At 34.7% G+C, this 22,829-nt stretch overlaps 1 protein-coding gene across 3 annotated transcripts; it reads left to right on the top strand.

Annotated features, from left to right (window-relative positions):
- The first annotated feature begins 18,752 nt into the window (after positions 1 to 18,752).
- Positions 18,753 to 22,215, top strand: LOC113282834. Of its 3 annotated transcripts, none has more exons than XM_026531943.1 (2): positions 18,753 to 20,221; positions 22,188 to 22,215. In XM_026531943.1, exons 1-2 carry the CDS (start codon positions 18,843 to 18,845, stop codon positions 22,198 to 22,200), a joined length of 1,392 nt encoding a protein of 463 aa, XP_026387728.1. In that variant the 5' UTR covers positions 18,753 to 18,842; the 3' UTR covers positions 22,201 to 22,215. The 3 variants fall into 3 exon arrangements, with proteins under 3 accessions (XP_026387728.1, XP_026387726.1, XP_026387727.1); XM_026531941.1 differs by lacking the exon at positions 22,188 to 22,215 and adding an exon at positions 21,131 to 21,197; XM_026531942.1 differs by lacking the exon at positions 22,188 to 22,215 and adding an exon at positions 20,346 to 20,526.
- The last annotated feature ends 614 nt before the right edge of the window (positions 22,216 to 22,829 follow it).

Genomic DNA, 22,829 nt, shown 5'->3' with positions numbered 1-22,829 from the left:
ATTCACAGATACAGTAAGAAGAAACGACTTCTAATGTTGACTTTGACTATTACAAGAAATGAATTTTCTGATTCAGTAAGAGATGGATCGATAATCCTGTACTTTACATCCTAGTTTTCCTCCACACAAATTGAATGCCTTATCTTAATTAGAACTAGCAATAGTAATTTCAAACAACTACACAGAATACTGGCGATACTATTCAATTCCCTCTTTTCCACCCGTTATTAAGCTCCCTACAAAACTACTATATATATATATATATATATAATTTTGTGTTTTTTCTAGTCAAACTAGACTGCAAAAATAATTATTAACCACGCAAGTTAATGATCACGGGTTTGGTGGTGGGCACAGCATTGTGCAATGCATATAAATGAAAGGGTCTGAAGTAGCGGTACAAGGTTGAATTTCCGTAATTCAATCAAGATTCAATCTAGGCTTTATTAGTGGGACAAAGAAATAGACGTACCTAGCTTGGCATAGTTATAGATATTGTTTGACAGGGTATTGCAGAAGTGATGATAGAATTGAAAAGGAAACGATTTTGTACGTCTATTTGGGGATGAATTTTTATAGATATTGTTTGATATATTGATAGACGCAGTTATGTGTGTAATATATCTCAATTATATATGTTGTTAGTGCTTGATTTTGTACTTATTCGGTTATTTTATGTAATTGTAGGTGTTTTTGGAAAAATAAGCTTTTGCGGCGAAAATGGCTCAAAATGTGGCTTTTGAAACTCCGTAGATATCGTACCAGAAGCACCCCAGAAGTATGTTGGAGACACCCCAGAAATACCCCGGAGGAACCCCGAAAAATTACTACGCGCAAAAATTAATATTTCCACCGCAATTACTAAATGGACCCCCGGAATGGATAAGGGGGGGTCACCTTCTTCCCAAAATTAAAATAAAGAGTAATGCAGTTTTCTACATATTGAAAGAATTTGGATTCGACGTGACTGAATGAGATTCAATCACAAATTTTTGCTGGACTTGAACGGAGTTAACATGCTTGATATATCTCTCAGATTCAAAAGAGTTGGGCTGAATCTTCAGTGGACAGAAAACAAAGGTGTTGTTTTCACGGGTCTTTGTTGGGAATGTGTTCCAACAATTCAGGGAGATTAAAGGCCAGCAAAGCTTCCCCAATTTTTCATATTTACCTAAATAAAGAGTTTGGAAGGATTGGGAGAGGTCAAAGACGCGTGTAGAGAAGATTACCGAGATATTCTCGTCACTTGTCGTGGAGGATAAACCAAAATATTATCGAGATTTAATCGACCTGTGGTGTATAAATATAAGATGTTCGAGTCTGAGAAGGGTGGTCGAGAGTTTGGGGTCGAGAGGAGAGCTCAGGAGGCGTGAATCAAGAGTTGCAGGAAGTTTCGTCTCTGCCGCTGCTGCTGCTGAAGAACACGAAGAACATACGGCCTATAACAGTCGTTTTCCAATAGTGACAACGACAAGCATCCGACGGTCTTAGAGTTACAGTTACAGCAACATTACAGTTTTATCATTCTTTTGTGGACGCTTTCTGTGGGTCGTACATTCAATGTTTTACACATTTTCACTCTTTTAACCAACTTTTAAGAATCAATTATGTATTTTGAGAACATGGTTAATATGATGAGCTAAACCCAACACTGGGATGACGGAGGAATCTCTATTTCACGCATGTGGTAATTTTAATAATTCTTTTTATGACTTTTGCACTAATTAAAATTGAATTACGATTTTGATTAATTAGTTGTTATTTGATTTGATGTGTCATGCTTGCTTAAATGTTTTGATGTCCCATGCTTAGGATTTACAACTAATATTTTGAGAATCTACCTTGGCAAAAATAAGAATCCATGTTTTTATTTACTGAGCTATAATTGATTGGAATTATTATTTGAATCACATGAATGGAATTTGGTGGAATTCTGAGTCTCGGTACTTTTCGATACTGTGACAACCTTTTGTAGATATATATTTTCTATTTTTATTATAAGTCTAAAAATTTTTCTTCACAAGTCCGAGTTTGAACGATACTCTACTTACCATTGAAAAACTACATCAATTTTTGGCACCGCCGAAACGGACTTGTTTTTAGATTTAGGTTTTGTTTTGTTTTTTTAGTTTTTTTTTGTTGTTGTTCTATTTTACGTTTCTATGGTATTTGTCTATTTATTGCAGGTTTTGAATCAAAAATAAATTTGAAACGAAAGACCTTGGGAATTAAAACAAACGACAAAGCGAAAAGAACATAAAAGAAGACAATTTTTAATTTTATTTTTAGAATTTTATTTATTTTGTAATTTTTCTTAGAAAACTGTTTAAGGTTTGTTAATATTTTGAAATTTTTCTTTACTCTTTGGACATCATTATTTTTCAAACCCTACGGAAGGGTAACATGAAATAATAAAAAAATAAAATAAAAGTTGTTTACAGGAAAGTACCACGATTACGATATCGTCTCGGCCCCTCGGGTTCGCACACTGACATTGGAGTCGGTGGCTTTAGTCGACTTCAACGGTTCATCGCCCGTCTGGTACGAGAAGTATGACTATATCCACCCACCAATCCCCTGTGAGTGGGTTTTATTTAACACAACAAACACCCGTGCAAATAGACTGTCGAACTGGTATTACAATAATCAATACAACGAATATCCGAACGAGTTTCCAAATGGACATTATTCACATTACGACCATAGTGTAAATAGTAATTGGGAACACCAATCTTTTCAAGGTTATGGACCATACCATGGTGAGCCTAATTACTATCCACACACACACACCAGTCATACGAGCAAGAAAATAAGGAATATTATAGTACTAGTTCCTCGACTTTGGACAATATAATGAAAATGTTGAAAACTAGTCTTTATCATGATCCTTCTGAACCTGTTTTTCCTCTAGAAGAGTCTCTTAAGCAGTTAACCGAGAACACAAATAGGCTTGTGTTAGAAGTGAATAGACAAGCTGCACTCATGAGTGAGCCTTCGTTACAAGATACTATAAGGAATTCATGTGAATCGACTCAAAAGCTTTTGTTAGAGGCCCAAAAAAGAACTGCTCAAAATAATCTTAATTTCCAATACAGTATTTCCGATATAACCTTTGAATATAAAGATAGTTATTTCCATAATCAAGATGACGAGGTTAGAATTGGAGACACTACTTTAGATGAGGTTCAACCATTTTCATGTTATTATAATGATAACTATGATGAGGATAGTGTTGAAGAAATTGAAACATGTAGGCATAGTGATCATGAATTTGTTACCCCAATATAGCTTTATAATGATCATGTTATTTATATTAAAAATCCAAATAATTATAATAATTATTCACCTATTCAAAAGGACGAGGATTTGACTAGGGATACCCCCGTTTTAGACGATGTAGTATGTCCTGTTTACGAAGCCAATAAAAGTTTAAAGGAACAAGTTTATCTTGAGAATATTGTTTTCGAGTCGTACGATTTAGAGACTGTAATCGATGATGGTTTAGAGGAACGGGTTTATCCTGAGAATATTGTTTTAGAGTCGTACGATTTAGAAACAATAGTCTTAGATGAACTCGTAGAGATGAGTGAGGATGCACCGCAAGATTATAACTTACAAGAATCAATTGCCCATTTTCAAGAATCTGATGACCTAGAAATTAGGGAGATTGTGTCTAGTCTAACTAGAGACACTGAAAACTCTAAGTTTGGGGGCAATAATAATTCTCCATGTGCTTTAACTCTTATCAATATCCCTCACATGGGACATGCCTCAACCATTTTAAAAGATTATCTCCATACCCGTTTTCCTAAACCTAGTGATGTCCATAAGGAAGTTCAGTTGTTAGAAACCCATCCTCTGGTTGATGTGGTTTACCCAGGCTATGATACCCAGATCGATTTTGTTTTCCCACCAAAACCTTTTCTACCAATTTTGGGAACGTATGAGTTTAAAATGTGTCGGTTATTTAGTTTTGAGACTATGCCTAAGTACTTTAGGAGATTAGAATTGACACATTTGATTAAGAATGACCATCACTTTAATTGTGATCAACTTTGTAAGTCAAATATGATTGATTATTAGGATCCTTAGTTATTCAGTTTATTATTATGTGCTTCTAAGTTCTTATTTGAGTTTTTACAAACTTTACAACCTGATAATTCAGATGCTACATATGAGGAGGTACAACCCATGAAAATATTTTATTTAGACCCCTTTATAGAACACGAACCTGAACCAAAACTAGATGTAGTTGTCTTAAACAGGAAACTAGGAAAGGGTGTGCTATGTGTATTCTTGGTTTGTTGCAATGTCCTTTTTTCTTTGTTAACACTTTTTAATGCAGACGACCCACAGTTGTTTCGGTTATTACTTTATCGTTCGAGTGAATAATCATTTCTTAGTCTGGCTGAAAACTTTAAACTTAGCACTTCTTGGGGGGTAACCGATTCTCATGCAACTAGGTAATATCTTTCCTTAACTCTTTTGCTTCAAATGGTAACACTTTCTCCTTGTTCATGCTTTTAATTTTATCTTTAGAACATTGAGGACAATGTTAGATTTAAGTTTGGGGGTATAGGAGAAACTTTTTAGTTGCATTATGATAAACTCCAGAGCCTAGAAATTTATGCCTATTAAGGATGGAATTAACCAATCTAAGTGGATGGAAGAATTTTGGTTTTAGGAGTTGAGGAACCATCTGACTAGATGGAAACATCTAAAGAGTCTATTCATAAAAGCACAAAGCTCAGGTGTTAAAAATAACATAATAGTTTCGCCATATCTCGTTGAGTCATTTTCACTTCTGTTTTTATTTTGTTTTCTTTTTAAAATATGTTTCTCTAAGTGATTAGGTGGGGCTCATAATTCAAGTGGTTACCACTACTATGGTGAAATAGAGTGATTGAGATACCAATATATATATATATATATATATATATATTATGAAAAGAAAAAGAAGAAAAACAAAGTTATTATTATGAAAAATAAATAAAAAAACTGAGACCAGACCATCAAACCAACCGGAATAAATTCAATAAAGTCGACCACTGGTACCTTTGTATATGCCAGTTGTGTTGACCTAGAGTTAGGATTATTGACCACTGGTTCCCTTATATATGCCAGTTGTGTTGATATTGGTCAGACCATCATTTCAGTCCATTTAGAATAGGTTCATTTTGGCAGTGGTCTTTAGACAAATATGAGAAACATCGTTCACCTAGTAAACATCAAAACCATCTACATTTTCCTATATCCATTTCTTAATCTATCCATATGATTTGTTGACTCCGGATATTGATGTCCATAGCGCGACTATATGAGTAGAGATTTGTTACTTATATATGACTTTTAGTATGCTTGAGTGCAAACTCGTGTACATAATTTAGAATTTTGCATCAGGGTACTTCCTCCCGTAATCAATAAGTATGCCAACCAAGGAGGTTCTTTAGTGCCATTCCAAGGTTCTGCGTAGATAGATAGGGTCTGGAGTAAAGGTTTTTTGGGTATATCTCTGGTAAGCCCTCCCGAGACTATGAATCGGCCACTAGGGTCACTCAGGGGTTTAAAGTCTTATTGCATATGCTAAATGCAATCGACAATGCCTGCGACAGTGAGTTAGGATTTTATTTTGTAGTTTTGATCTGCTCGGGACTAGCAAATAATAAGTTTGGGGGTATTTGATAGACGCATTTATGTGTGTAATATATCTCAATTGTATATGTTGTTAGTGCTCGATTTTGTACTTATTCGGTTACTTTATGTAATTGTAGGTGTTTTTGGAAAAATAAGCTTTTGCGGCGAAATTGGCTCAAAATGTGGCATTTGGACCTCCGTAGATATCGTACCAGAAGCACCCCAGAAATAACCCGGAGGAACCCGAAAAATTACTGTTTACGCCCAGAAATTACTATTACTACCCCAATTGCTAAAGGGACCCCCGGAATGGATAAGGGGGATGTCACCTTCTTCCCAAAATTCAAATAAAGAAAAAAGGCGGGAAACTAATGCAGTTTTCTACAGATTGAAAGAATTTGGATTCGACGTGACTGAATGAGATTCAAACGCAAATCTTTGCTGGACCTGAACGGAGTTAACATGCTTGATATATCTCTCAGATTCAAAAGAGTTGGGCTGAATCGTCAGTGGACAGAAAACAAAGGTGTTGTTTTTAACCGGTCTTTGTTGGGAATGTGTTTCGAAAATTCAGGGAGATTAAAGGCCAGCAAAGCTTCCCCAATTTTCATATTTACCTAAATAAAGAGTTTGGAAGGATTGGGAGAGGTCAAATACGCGTGTAGCGAAGATTACAGAGATATTCTCGTCACTTGTCGTGGAGGATAATCCAAAATATTGTCGAGATTTAATCGACCTCTGGTGTATAAATATGAGATGTTCGAGTCTGAGAAGGGTGGTCGAGAGTTTGGGGTCGAGAGGAGAGCTCAGGAGGCGTGAATCAATAGTTGCAGGAAGTTTCGTCCCTGCTGCTGAAGAAAACGAAGAACATACGGCCTAAGACAGTCGTTTTTCGTCTCTGTGGGTCGTACATTCACTGTTTTACATATTTTCACTCTTTTAACCAACTTTTAAGCATCAATTATGTATTTTGAGAACATGGTTAATATGATGAGCTAAACCCAAACACTAGGATGATGGAGGAAGCCCTATTTCACGCATGTGGTAATTTTAATAATTCTTTTCATGACTTTTGCACTAATTAAAATTGAATTACAATTTAGATTAATTAGTTGTTATTTGATTTGATGGGTCATGCTTGCTTAAATGTTTTGATGTCCCATGCTTAGGATTTAAAACTAATATTTTGAGAATCTACCTTGGCAAAAATAAGAATCCATGTTTTTATTTACTATGCTATAATTGATTGGAATTATTATTTGAATCACATGAATGGAACTTGGTGGAACTTGGTGACAACCTTTTGTAGATGTATATTTTCTATTTTTATTATAAGTCTAAAAATTATTCTTCACAAGTTCGAGTTTAAACGATACTCTACTTTCCATTGAAGAACCATACATAATTCAGAACGACATACGTACATTTATAAAAAATTTAGGAATACAAATTCACACACTAATTTCGGTATGCACAAATGCGTAAAAAAATCAATTTTTTCTATGATTTTGTGATTTAAAGGAACTATAATAAGATATATTCAATATAATCAACAAATATTATGTACATCGGTGATGTAGGCTAATATTTTAAAAGTGAAAAAGGTGATACAAAATGCTAATATAGTGATGACGCTACTTATAGACACATTTATGAGTCTAATATGTCTCAGTTGTATGTATTGTTAGTGCTCGATTTTGTATTTATTTTATTATTTTATGTCTTTGTAGGTATTTTTAGAGAAATAAGCTCTTGCGGTAAAAGTTGGCTCGAAAAATACTGTTTTACACCCAATATTTTCAGTGTTAGCTAAGCTTCGAGGTGCGCATATTCTCATTATAACTAGCAAAAAAAAAAAAATACTTTGGTTATTGTAATCCATTGTAAAAACAAAAAAATGTTTATACTCAACCTACCAAGATTCAACAAAACCATATAAATGAGGTGGCATTTCTTAACGAAACCATAAGAGGAGAAATCCTTGTTCTTTGGAATCTCAAGGATGATAGATCTGACTCTCCTCTCCTGTGACCTAACTCTCCAGTTAAAACCTCGCCCCAACCAAATTTAGACCCATTAACCCGAGTAAGAAGAATTTGACTATCCTCTCCTTTCTTTATTTTTTTTTATCTCAATTTTCCACCAACTTGTGTAACAGAAAGTAGTTGAGCTTGACAAACTGATTTTTATAACCACCTGAGCTAACCGTGGCTGTTTCTTGTCCATCATATTCAATAATGAATGATAGAGTTTTAGGCTTTGATCAGTTTGTATTGACATAATCAATAAGTCATAGTGGTCAAATGCCATTGATTTAGTCTTATATTCAGAAAATGTCTTGTATTCAGACAATGACTATAAATGTGTCCGAAAATATTATATTTGTAACTTGTTTTTTTTGTAATAATAATAAAAACTTCTTCTTATTATTATTCTCTCTATATTAGTCTTCTTATTGATTACTTAATAACAATTCTCATGGTATCAGATAGGTAATGATTCATAGGGTTTTCTCAAAAGCTTAAACAATTTTATGAACAATTTATACAACTTCAATTGGGTATTATCAAAGTCAGAAAAATTTTCCTCAAAACAATTTTTAGGGTTCTTGGAAGATTTTATAGGAACAACATGCACATCTTCATACAACAACAATTTCAAAAATCAAAGTAACAACTTCAGCAACAATATAAATTATAATATTGGCAGTACATCAATTCTCAGGAATCAACAATTTCGAGAATCAATTTCAGACTTGGAAATTGTGAAGAATACTAAAGATTGTTTCTCAATGTCCTCCGCTGATAATTTTCATACTCTTCCTTTCATAAATATATCAAATTTTGTATCAATTAAGTTGGATTCATCAAATTATCTACTTTGGAAAGATCAATTTGAGGGTGTTTTGTTTTCTTTTGATCTATATGGATATGTTAATGGCGATATAGTTGAACCACCACAGAAAGTTATAATTGATGATGTTGAGATTATTAATCCGGAGTGGGTTTCTTGGAAAAGATTAGATAGATTTGTTTCTACCTGTCTTAAGGCTACTTTCACATCTATTTTTAGTGGTGATGTTCTTGGTTTATCAACTGCAAAACATATTTGGGATTTTCTTGAGCTGAGTTTTAGAACCCAATTTATTGCTAGGAAGAGTATTTTAAGAAATCAATTACATAGTATTAAAAAGGGTAATATGTATATTATTCAGTATCCAAAAAGTTAAAACTATAGCAGATTCATTAGCTGCTATTGGAGAGAAGGTCAGTGATACAAATTCGTTGATGTTTGTTATGAATGGCTTAGGAAGTGAATATGGTATTTTTTCCATATCTTCACAGAGTAGAGAGACACCATATACTTTGGGAGAAGTGAAATCAAAGTTAATTTCTCATGAAAAACTTCTATCTGAGAGACAATCTCAAAGTGCAAATATATTTAATGATCAAAATTGAACAACTTTTTATGCAAGAAATGGTTCTAATGGTTCCAATTATAACATAAGAGGTGGTGGAGATCATAGGAATTTCAATAATGGGAATTACAAAAACAGTAAATATCAACATGGATCTACTTCTAATAATTCAACTGGTAATTATCAAAATGGGTCTAGTTCAACTAATGACAGAAGGTCTTATATTCATTATTCAAAATTATTCTGTCATATTTGTAAGAAGAATGTGCATCTTGCAACAAGATGTTTCTTTAGATATCATCCTCCAATTGGTACTTCAACTGGTCAGAGACCTCAAGCTAATTTTGTCACTTCTGATGCTCAAGTGGATCGTTTGAAAAATTCAGATCATTCTGCTGGTACTTCACAACATGCTTTCACAAGTTTAAATATCAATGATGATGCTTTTAATGATGATCTTTCTTCATCCAATACAGTGTGGATTTTTGATAGTGGTGCTTCTACTCACATGACTGGAGACAAGTCTTTCCTCAACAATACTTTTAACTACAAGGGAAAGGATAATTTTATGCTTGGGAATGCTAAGACCTTATCTATTTCCTTTACTGGTAGTGCAAATCTTGTTACACCAAAAACCAATTTTAGGTTAGATAATATCTTACATGTTCCAGATGTGAAACACAATTTATTGTCAGTGGCTAGATTTACAAAAGAAAATTCATGCTATATCAATTATGATCCTTATGGGTATGAAATAAGCATCTTACATGATCATATTTTGCTTGCGCATGGTAAAATGATAAATAACTTGTATCCTATTACTTCTACTGAGCAACAATTTGCTTTTTCATCTCTTGTTGCTTCCTTTAATATTTGGCATAATAGGTTAGGTCATCCTTCTCATAGTTAAATCTTGTTCAACAGTTACACAATGACAACAATATTATAGTTAAGTCTATCAATTCTCATACTATGTTTCATCCCTGTCAACTGGAAAAAAAGTAAGAGACTTTCATTTCATATTTCTCCTTGTCATGCAACATCTCCACTTGCACTAATTCATTGTGATGAGTGGGGTCTTTTTCCTGTTCATTCCATAGCAGGACATAGATATTATATTCTTTTTATTGATGATTTCAGTAGATTTCATTGGATTTATCCAATGCAAGTTAACACAAAAGCTTTACAATATTTTTAACATTTTAAAAGTTTAACTAAAAACTTATTTCATACTAAAATTCTTGCTTTACAAACAGATGGTGCTAGGGATCTAGTCAAAGGTGTTTTTAAAATTTTTATAGACAATTCTGGTATTCTTTTAAGAATTTCTTGTCCTAAAACACCAGAGCAAAATGGTCTTTCTGAAAGAAAGCATAGACACATTACTGAAATAGGTAATACATTTCTTTTTAATGCATATTGTCCAAAAGAATACTGGTATGATGCTTTTTTGGCAGCTACTTATCTTATTAATAGAATTCTCACTCCTATTCTTCATGATAAATCTCCTTTTCAAGTTCTTTACAATGAGTTACCTGATTATTCCCTTTTTAAGAGTCTTTGGGTGTATATGTTATTCTTTCTTAGGGCATTCCAGAGTTGACAAACTATCTCCCAAAACTCTTAAATGTGTTTTTGTTGGATATATCACCTTACATAAGGGTTATAAGTGTTATAATCCTGTAAATAAGAGGCTTTATATATCCAGACATGTGATTTTCTCAGAAATGAGTTTTGTTTTTCGACTTCTTCCTTATTTACTCCTGTTATATAGGATAAATAACTTATTCAAACTTTTTCTTCTTCAACTATTGTCACAAGATCCCAAAGAGGTATTACTAAACCAAAATCTTTTCCTGATCATGCTTTAAATAATTCAATTAAGCATCATGTTTCTTCTGCTCTTAGTTCTATTATTAATACTCCTTCTGAGCCAAAAAGTTTCAAAATGCATATGCAAGATCCCCAATGGATGGATTTTATGAATGATAAAAATACTGCATTACAAAATAATGAAACTTGGGAGTTAGTTGATCATGAGCCTCATAGGAACATATTAGGTAGTAAATGGGTGAGAGAGTTAAACTGAAGTCAGATGGGACCGTGGAGAAATTGAAGTCAAGACTAGTTTCTCAAGGATATAATCAGAAGGATGGTATTGATTATGGGGAAACTTTTAGCCCAGTGGTCAAATCTACTACACTAAGAGTAGTTTTATGCATAGTTGTTACTAGAAATTGGCCTATTAGGCAATTAGATGTCTCAAATGCTTTTTTGCATGGTGACTTAACATAAAATGTCCAGTGAAGCGGCCACCAGGGTTTGTAAGTTCAGAATTCCCAAAGAAAGTTTGTCATTTTAAGAAAAGTTTGTATGGTTTAAAACAAGCACCAAGGGCTTGGTTTCAAAAGTTCAGCTCAGCTTTAATTTCATATGGTTTTGTTAGATTAATTTCATATTTTCAATGTTTGTATATGTGGTTGGTTGAGATATTATGGTGTTATTATTATATGTAGATGACATTATACGAACTGGTAATTCAAATTCTTTGCTTGATCATCTTGTGAAATATCTGAGTTTTGTGTTTGCAATGAAGCAATTGGCTGATTTGCAGTATTTCTTAGGAATTTAGGCTACAAGAGAAGAAGGTAATATCAATGGAGAAGATATATTTCTACTACGTCACTCCTGAGATATGCGATGATATCATGGAGGTTCGCGTGGCGCCGCAATAATAACGGAGGCAACCTAGCGTATACTACCATGTCTAAATTAGCTTAATTTATAAGCAAAAGTTATAATTGGAATTTCTACTTCATTATCCTAGTATATAAAAAAAGGGATAAGGAGAGAAATATGATACACACATAGTAAAAGAGAGGCATACTATCACCTTCTTCCTCCATCATCAAGATCTAGAGCTCCACAAAAACTCATTAATGGAGTCTTATGTGACACCAAATATATTATAGTGAAGAACCATGGATATAGATCCCATTATGGATCAAACCATGTAAAAATATTTGTGTCTCATTTACATTTTAGGACTTTTATCTTCATTTTGATTGTAAAATATGTTTAGATCTAGAAATTATTAAGGGGTGTAGTTTGTGGGATTTTCTGCAACTACATTTTGGCGCTAGAAGGAGGGGGATTAAACGATTAAAGGATTAACGCTACCTCTTGTATTGTTCGTGTAAGAAGAAATTTCAAGTGACGATTAGCTATTGTGTACATATTTCTAGATCTATAAAATTCAGGGGCAAAAATGAAAGTTTCAGTGGAAGACTTTCATCTTAAGAACATAAAGGATACTAAAAATATGAAAGTCTTGGGAGAAAATTTATACTCTACTGACAAACGTCACCAGTAGTTCACAAAATCAAAATAGGTGTTAAAGATGCATCAAGACCAGGGAACAAACAAAGAGCAACATAAATGAAATTAAATGAAGCTATATTACTAATCATTCCTAAAAGGATGAATTACCTTTCTATCTCTCTAATTTTCTCTTCTAAAAATCAGATATGGTGGTTTTTAAAGAAAGTTTTGAAAAAGCTTTAACGTTCTTGACCAATACCCGATTTGTATTTTTTTTCTCGACCAATGACGAGCATTAACGCTGAACGATTTATGAATTTGTTTGACCTCAAAGAACTTGGTTTCACTTATTAAAGAAAGTTGATTATGCTTTGGGATTAAACTTATACGAGTTGGCACTACTTGTGGAATTAAAACTTAATATACAAATTTCCTCTGGTTGGCTCCAGATTGCTCTCATACTTGGAAGCAGCTTGAAGCATATTGATCTAGTTGGTATCCATATTTATGGATAACTTGTGCTAGTTTCTCTCTCACTTAGAAGAAACTTGATCTAGTTGGCTCCAGTGGGGGAAATTTGTGTAAGTTTCTTTCGCACTTCGAAGCAACTTGAGCTAGTTGGCTCCAGATTTGGGAACAACTTGTGCTAGTTTCTCTCGCAATTGGAAAGCAACTTAACCTGGTTGGCTCTAGACTTGAAAACAACTGGATCACGTTAGTTCCATCTTTGGATACAACTCGAGCAAGCTTCCTCCACTTTCAGATCTTAGACTGGCTAGTTTACTACACTTTTGGAAACAACTTAAGCAACTTGTGAAAGTAAAACAATTCAACAAAAGTACTAAACATACCAAACTCTTGTTGCCACCGCCCTATCGAGAACCAAAGTTTGATGCTCAACAAAACAAAACAAAAATATGTAAATGAAAACAACTACAAGTGGAACACCGGATAACCAAACAACTAGAGTTCAAGGACCAATATCATGAATTTATCAATAAGAGAGGTATAAATACATCAACATGAGAAGTAATACCATACATTGGAAATAACAGCAAGTGACCCATATAAGTCAAAGATGTCAAATGAAACTTAATCTTAACACATCCAGCATGGTTCATCCCTCCAACCTCGCTTATATACGGCTAAAGGACTGTAGCATCCTCCCAACTAACTTTTTTTTCTTCATATTCCTCACCTGGCAGTAGATTTCAACCTGCGTGAGATGAGAAACAAAATCCCTGAAATGGATATCAACCACATTCTTCATTTATTTTTTGTGCTCCTCATTTGACCGGTCCTTGCTTCAGTCTCGCCACTGTCAATGCTGCTAGAATAGTAAAGAGTTTGACACCAAGTGGGCAATGGATAGTACATAAATGAATGGATAATAAATAAACTAGTCTAGATAAACAACATGTGAGTACAGAATTTTTTATTATCGGATATAAATTCCACATATTCATATTTCAAATGGGTCGGGGGATGGTTCGCCTATGTCTTTCCATTCATGACCTGGCTGGTACTTGTAAGAGCTGCTAGCGAGACCAATGCGACTTGGAGAAGGAACTCCTGATGTGCTCTATCTGGATTGTTATCTAACGCTGCACCAAGATCCATTTGGGAAGATTGATCAATACTGAGTCTAGACTTTACATAAATCCCATTATGGACGACATTCGAGACTTCCTGTTCCAATTTCCTGAAGCAGTAACTTCATACTCGCATACTGACAGGGTCGTCTCGCTGGTTGGTCTTGTTTTTCTGAGGAACAAGTGATGCAGGTATTTATATTGGAAGTTTATTGAGCGTTCAATCCTAATTATTTCCCCTAAAGTTAGCAGTTAAGAGAAGATATTTAATATTTCAAATACTTAACTAAGCGTTCCCATGTAAAACGGGGATGCATTTCTATATGGAGATGTATTTATAGGTTTTACCTCATCAACCAACTTCTGCAGGCTCCTAAAAAACTCCGCTAGATGCATTTTCCTAACATACAATTCTCATCTTTTTGAGAAATCTCCTATAAAGAGCTGTAGCACTATCCGCATTCACAATGACAAACCTGTGCTCCCAAAAGAATTCGATCAAGATATATAAGTCAGTCATTTTAAACCATCCAGAGATAACCAAAATAAAATTATAGGCACCATTAAATGAATAAAGTATCAATTAATACAAAATTGTAAGATACTAAACTTACTAGGTTTTTCTTATCTAATGGCATAATATTACAAGATGATTAGTTTGTATCAAAAAACTTGGTTTAACTTATGTCTTATATACTTTTAAAACAACACAATACAAAACAATAAGGAAGTTGAACCAGATTTCTGGTTAAAAAGCATGTTACATATATGTTGTTTTACTCATATAGTATGCACAACAGTTCAACATTCATGTTAAATACTACAATACATATACAATCAAATTAATTATATTGCAATTTAAATTTCTTACCTTTCTTCCGCTTTCTTGCAAAATTCTAAGGAGTTGTTTTTGTTCATCGTCGCCTAATCCCTAGTTGCAACCTAACTACCCGAAAACCTTTAGTATCTTCAGTTGTATTACAGTTGAACAATAAACTTCAAACTACAGTACCAATTCAATATTAAATTAATCAAAACCAGTAAATTAAAAAAAATACTATGAAATTGAACAAAAACAGGTAAACTAGTAAGCTAGTAATACTACGAAATTGAATAAAAGCAGTTGATTTTGTTGTTTCCTAACACATACAACATTAAATCAAAAAAAGTTAGTATGAATTCAGTGGAAATCAGTAATAGTATGAAAAACCTAAATCTAATTGAAACCTAAATCTATTTGAAGATAAATCACGTACGAAGCCCTAAAAATAAAGACCAAATGAAAAATAAACTGAATTGAGAAACAAAATCGTTGTTTACCTTCAATTTGATCTTTTCAAAATGTTGTTTGTTGAAGATCCACTGTAAATTGATTTCTGAAACCTGATTTTTTCGTTTTTTTTTGTGTGTTCCAGTCAAATTTGATCTTCTAGATCACGTAATAGTCTTTTAGATCACGTAATAGTATTAATCTAATGATTTTTTATTAATTTGGTGTCTGATTTCGAAGCTTTAGTTAGTTCTGTTTCGGTTTTTTTCTGTTGTTTCCATTTGTTTCGGGTTTCGTTTGGGAGAGAGAAGGACATGAGACAGATGGGAGAAGAGAAATGAAAATAACAGATAAAGAAAAAGTATATGTCTTTTTAATTGAGGTTATTTTTGTAATTTAATAATTTGGGTTTTGGGCTTCTAAAAGGTTAGGGGTATATCTTAAGTTTGAAAAGGTATTTTCCAATGGGACTCATGATAGGGGTAAATAGATAATGTTCCTTTATAGAGCTGGCAATCCGAGCCAAAACCCGCGGGTTGGCCCGTCCCGTCCCGTGAAAACCCGTACCCGTCCCGGATGGTAAGTAAACAAGACGGGCGCGGGTTGTACAATTAGTGGCTTGTGAAGAAACGGGTTAACCCGGCCCGTACCGTGAAACCCGCGGTCTGACCCGTAACCCGTAGATTTATACCCTGCTGAAACTGAAACACGTATCTAGTTACGTGTCACCCAAATCTCCATCGTATAAAACGGGGAAACCCTAAGCTTTCCTATCATTCTTCTTCGACTTCGGTTGTTCTTCCTCTTTTTTTCTTCTTCCCTGACTCAGAGAGAGTCTCCTGAGTCTTGAGGCTGCATCTCATATCTTTCCATCATCGACAAATATCTCAAAGTAAGTTCCAACTTCGCTATCTTATTTCATCAAATCTTATGCATTCTCGGTCATCATTGATTTGTAATTTTGTATCAATAGATTGATAACAAAATTTAGATCTTTACGTTATTCTTTCAGTCTTAGTATTTGTATGACAACTTATAACCCAATTGATAACTCTTAGTATTCTTTCAGTCTCCTGACGCAGACGCACAGAACAACTGAACAACAAATTGAAGAACTATTAGATCTAGATCAAAGGCAGTTAATTTGATCTAAAGATTCAAGGCTAGCAGGTAATCAGATTTTAATTTGTTTTCTTCTTTATTTTCTTCTTCTAGGAATCTAGGATTTTACATAGGAATCCCAACAAATCTTTAATATTCTTAGTATTGTTGTGTTGTGAACTTGTGATTGTGATTCTGTGAAGATAGGTAATCTTTAATTTTCTTAATTTCACGATGTTTCAGTTCTTACCAGTTACCACAAAAAAGGGTTTTTTCTTAATCTTTAATTTTTTATTACTCATTAGTTTTGCTTGGTTTAAAGGCTTTAGTTGATTTGGTGATTTGATTTCTGTGAGCCAATCAATGGGTATTCACAATTTTGTCTAATTTGTGGATAGTAAGTTTTTAGTTGAAATCCTTAAGAATATTAACAATTGGGAATTTGGGATCAATTAGTTTTGGTTTATTATTCACAAATTTCGTCTAATTTGTGGTTTGGTAACTTTGGTTTATTGGTTAAGTTTTTAGTTGATCAATTAGTTTTTAGTATTTTTACCATCTTATGTTACATTTAATCATGTATTGGGAATTGGGATCATTATCAAAACTAAAGTGTTATTTGGAATTGCAGACCAGATGTTGAAATGGAATTGCAGACAGATGTTGTTTCATATAATGCAATTCTTGATTTAAGTCAGGGTCTTAGACTCTTAGTCTTACAATGTTACTGCAATACTGCTTATTGGTGTCTCCATCTTTTTTTTTATCACATGAATTCTTGTTGAAACATGGAATGACAGTTTTAACTGAATTAAATTTCTTACTGTTGTGGCATGTGGGTCTTGAGATTTTTTATGTTCTTTACAGAGATTTAGGGGATTTGTTTGATTTGTTTGTTTTGTTAGATGTTATTGTTTTGGGTGACTTGAAAATGCATGTACTATAATAGTTTTGTTGGATGTCATTGTCTATGTATTTTTTCAATTTCTGTTTATGTAATTTTCATGTTTCTGAATGACTCTTTGACTTGTTCTTTGTGGCCGCTCCATCCATTTCAGGATGTCAAGTGTATAAGAGCAAGAGTTACCAGAACCAGACCATTTCAAGGATGTTATGAGTGCTGATGATGAAGATGATGATGTTGAGATGTTATGAGTGTATGATACTATGATAGTATCTGTGTGACTGTGTCTGTGTTTCTTTAAGAAGACTAATTTGTTTAGTTTTGCAATTTTGAGTTTTTGAATTGATATACCAAATGAATTGGATGAATGTTAGATACTTAGGTTGTAGCTTGTAGGAAAGGAACTTTAGATGCCCTGAATGTGGAAGGAAATAGCCCAGAAATCGATTTCTGGCGAGTTGACTCAACAAAAACCAGGTAACCCGTGAGCACCCGTAAACCCGCGAGCTTTACCTGGGACGGGCACGGGTGGGATAAATGACCACCCGTGAAGAATTTCAACCCGCGAGCTCAGGCTTGTATTAACCCGTAACCCGCGGGTTGGTCACAAGCCAGACCCGTCCCGCCCGTTTGCCAGCTCTATTCCTTTAGTAGTAAGTTTCCCGTTCAAGTTTTCCATCTTTAAAATTTAAATTCAGAGAAAAAGTCTGTTAGATATGTATGTAAATGATCTCAGACTTTGAAATAGTTGTTTAGTTGCCGCGAGTTAATATCCTAATTATGGTAACTATTGATCAATTTTGTAACGCTTTATAATCAATTTGAGTTACAAATATAATAATCAGTTAGGAAACCTATTGTTACAAAAACCTAGATCTGGTGTAGTACTAGGCTGTGACAACAATAGCTCCGTTTCCCTTGCTTCTATTGCGTACGTTAGTTCGTGGGTGCCGACCTGTATGTTGTACGGCTTTGTCTTCCGTCTGTATACATAGTGATTGCATGTATCATCATCACTTTCATCTTTGATCCTTCCAATCAAGATTTGTTATTCATTTCATTCACCACTTGTCTAGATTGGATTAGACCACTTAACAAATTAACAAAAATTAGTTCCAGACAACCAAATTAATTGCAGCCAAGTTATACAGAAATTTAACCTTCCCTCTGATAAGCATAAAATAAAACAAAACCAGTGGGCGCTTGAGGACGTTATACATCACCAGTCTAATGTTTCTTCAATCTCAAGACGCTGTACAGGTTCCAACTAGTTATATATAATATATTTTTTGTAGAAGAATTCACACATAATCTAGTTAATCCTATTTTTGAATAGCAAGTACAGAGCAAATAAATGCTTCAAAAAAAAAGTACAGAGTAAATTAATAATATTGGTCGTTAAGTCAGGCAGGATTCGTGGATCTTCTTCTTAATGAGTCATTATAGTTGATTCAATAAATAAACAATAAGGATCAACCGGAACATGATATTTAAGGAGGTAGCATCCTTGAGAAAGAAAAACAAAAACAACAAAGAAAGCAAACAAGAAAGAAATCTATATTCATCTTGGAAACGAAGCCCCTATCTATCCATCCATCTGTCATGGCACAACGACTTCCCAAGTTTATCATAATCCAATCCAACTTCAACCACAAATACCTGCACTTAGAAAAGGTTAATCCAACTGCAGCTGATTCCCTCCGATTTGATGGAGATTACAGTTTCGGGCTTGAGACCAGATTTGAGGTAGTGCCAGCTACCACTGAAAATGGACTGGTACACATCCGATCCAAACTAAATGACCGCTTCTGGGCAAACATGGGGGGCCCCAACGGATGGATCACTGCCACGTCCGTCAAACCTGACGAGAATCGATCTAGCCAGTCTTGCACGCTCTTCCAGCCGGTTTACTTGAATTCCAACAGCAACAAGATCGTCCGGGTCCTCCATGTCCACACCAGCTACTATGTTTCCTTCTTTATGGGCACCAACCAGACCAATGGTTGCTTAAATTTAATTAGCAACTCGCAACTCACTGACCAGCGCGATCTGTTTACCATCATTGACTGGCAATCAATCGTGATGTTTCCCGACATTATCAGAATCAAGGGCGACAATGGAATGCACCTCAAGGCCTTTTCAGACGGGTTTATGGATTATAATTATGAAGTCGCTAATTCTCCAGATTTTGAATTTGAGGTGTTTCCAAGTCGTGACGGAGGCATCTGCCTGAAAAGTGTCCAATATGGCAAATATTGGAAGCTTGACAATAATTCGTCGTGGGTATGGGCATATGAGAATCCCACGATGGACCACCACATCAACACTGTATTTATACCTACCAAACTTGACAACAAAACTATTGCTCTGCGAAGTTTGGCAAACAATACTTTCTGTGCAAGACGAACGGCGAATAGCAAGACCAACTGCCTCGCCACTCTCTTTACCTATGTCGACGCGTATGCCCCCATTGTCATTGAGGAGCCTGTTTTATCAAGAACTATCGACAACGTCATTTATGACCTTACTGATGCAAGGATTTACGACGAGCATGTTATTGCACTTGCGAATGAAGAGGCTAGGAACAAAAAGGGAGAAGGTTCCGACACGGTTAAATTAAATCTCAAACATACAGAAAGGTATACTCGGGAATGGACCGCAAGCGTATCGTTCACACTGGGTGTCAAGGTGAGTTTAAGCGTAGGTGTCCCAGAAATAGCGGAGGGCAAGGTTGAGACATCCTACGAGTTTAAAAGTTCGTATGAATGGGGAGAAAGAAATGAAGATGAACTTGAAATGGGGTCTGAGTATACAGTTACTGTGCCTCCTATGAGTAGCGTGAAGGTGAGTCTGATGGCGACACGGGCTTCATGCGACATACCCTTTTCGTACACTCAGCGTGACGTCTTAACAAATGGAACAGTAAAAGTATACTACAAGAATGATGGCATATTTAAGGGCCGCAATGCCTACAACTACAGGTACGAGAGTTCCCAGCATGCTCTTGAATAAAGCTTGTTTGTTTGTTTGTTCGTTTGGTTTTAAGTTGTGTGACGTCGCATATCTGTTACGTTATTGAATAAGGTTGTTCCTACTCTGTGGCAGACTGGCAGTGGCATTGGCAGTTATGTAAAGTGGGAATGCCAACTAGTGTTTGCTTGTTTGTTTTTAACTAGGAATGCCAACTAGTGTTTGCTTTGTTTGTTTTAAGTGGGAATGCCAACAAGTGTTTGCTTTGTTTATTTTAAGTGGGAATGCCAACTAGTATTTGTTTGTTTCTGAGCTATTTGTACTTTGGCACCCAGTTAAGGCCCTATATCGAAATTCTATTTTTAAATATTTCTTAGAACAGTCTGTATTGTAACAAAACTGTGACTGTAGCCAACTGTCGCGTAGTTTAAAAAACTGACTGGTTCATGAACATTTAGTAACATTGTTCTAATATATGACTGTGTCACTCGCTGTTACCGACAGTCAAGTACTCTTTTAAACATTTATAAATAGCCATCTTGTTGAGAAGGACGGACGGACACGCACATAGAAAGGGATAGAAAACAGATTAGAAAGTCCTTTTGGGAGTATTTAGTACCTAATAAAAGACACTAGTGCTACGCCATATGTTGGGAAAGGCGCCCTAGGCGCACGAGTGGCCCAAGGGGCGCCTAGCCTCCAGGGCAATAAAACGACCTAGGCACAAGGATTGCACAATTTTTCTTTTTCTAATTTATCCACCGGCATTGTAGACTAGGAAAAGGGCTTGGTACCTGGCCTCGCCTAGCACCTAACACAACAAAGCCTACGTCATTTGCGTTCGTTTTTAGTGATCATCAAAGTTTTGTAAAAGATTATCTAATGTATTGTATTGTTCAATGCTGAAAACCTATACCAAGGAATTATATGTCTGTGAATAAAGAAACTATTCATCTCAATTCACCCAAGTAAGTTTATTGCTCTTCTCCTCCTTGTATTGTTTTTATTTTGTTGTTTCTGCTTTATTAACCAAGTATTACAAGATTTATATTATGAAGACCAATTTTACAAAGTTGTAACAGATAGGAGAAATTAATACTATTAGAGTGATATTAGCCGATCAAAGAAAAAAAGAAAAAAAGTGGTATTAGTGTAAGGGTGTCGAAGTTGGCAACGAAGATTTTCTGACACATTTTTCTACGAAGTTATAGAGACACTAAAATGGAAATGATACCAAATATTATATGGAATATCTTGGAGGACATCCGTTAGATTTAGGATTAGTATTTTTTATTATTTTTAATTAATTTAGATTAGGTATTTGTTATTTTTAGAATTTATTTATTTAAAGAACTTATTTAATTCTAAAACATTATTTATTTTAGGGATTTCATATTTTACAAGTTTGAGTCATAAAAAACAATGTTATTATCAATCAATATTGAGATTTCTTAACTATTCATCTATTTTTACTATCAAATTCCTTATTCACGCTTCCGTTTTGCGTTAAGTGCCGTCTAGAGATTCGGCTTCCGATCTTCTTATTCTTTTCATCTAAAACTTCTCTACACTTTCATCATCTTCACTTATTGAGATCTCCGCATCTCTTCGTCCGAAAACACCTATCAACTATCATTTTATTTCAGAAAAAGAAAAAAGACGTCATGAGTAGTTTTTTACGTCCCCATCTCCAATCACGTCCATTACCAACATCCTCTTTTCACGTCTGCTTAGTCACGAGCATATAATTTCTCACCACTGTTATAAGCTCAATAGTCCATAATCAGACTAACCCCAACAGCCCATTAAATCCATATCCCACTGCAAAGTCCAACTGTATTCTTATCCCAAACTCCACCCATATTTATATATTACACGTCCGTTACCAAAACCAGCCTTATAGTCGGTGCTTACTCATTATCGGTAAAGGACAGGATAAGCATTCTAATTTTGAAGATATGACGTGTTCTCTTGTAGAGTTCCAAAGTAAATTCGCGGGATCACAAAACAAAAGTATTCAACATCTCGCAAAAGCAAAGCTTATATTGGATCAACTAGAGGAATCTCAAGTCACGTTTCAAGCAGAGATTCAACATAAACTAGAACTAAATGAATCAATGTTATCCAATCGGACCGCATATACGGAGAGTCACAATGATGCTCCTCAATCTTGTGATGATGAAGAAAATCCAAGTTGTCATGCCGCTTATAATCAACAAATTATTCGTTCGGATAGTGTTGAAGAAGTTTCGCCAAAATCAACACATGAGTCATTATTATCTTCTTGTGACTAGTTTAGTGTCCCTGTTCTTGAAGATCGACCACTATGTAAGAATATTTTTCTTGGTCAAAAATACTATTATATAATTACCTATATCGACATCAACTTTTGTGCTCAAAGATTTATTATATGGTGTTATACATTACGTTCATTTACCTACTCTAATATATTGTTTGTTGGACGGGTCGTTTACAATATTTCGTGAACTCGAAGATGACTTTTTTTCAAGATGGTGGGCATGATGTAATACAAGTTTTGAAGTACTTTGTCAATTCGAGAAGAATTCTTTTCAAGATGGCGGGCCTGATGTAGGACATCCATGAGATGTAAGATTAGGT

This window comes from Papaver somniferum, chromosome 5 (genome assembly GCF_003573695.1).
Source record: "Papaver somniferum cultivar HN1 chromosome 5, ASM357369v1, whole genome shotgun sequence".
NCBI lineage: Eukaryota > Viridiplantae > Streptophyta > Magnoliopsida > Ranunculales > Papaveraceae > Papaver > Papaver somniferum.
The sequence above is the reverse complement of the archived record's forward strand: the minus strand, read 5'-3'. Positions and strand labels throughout refer to the sequence as shown.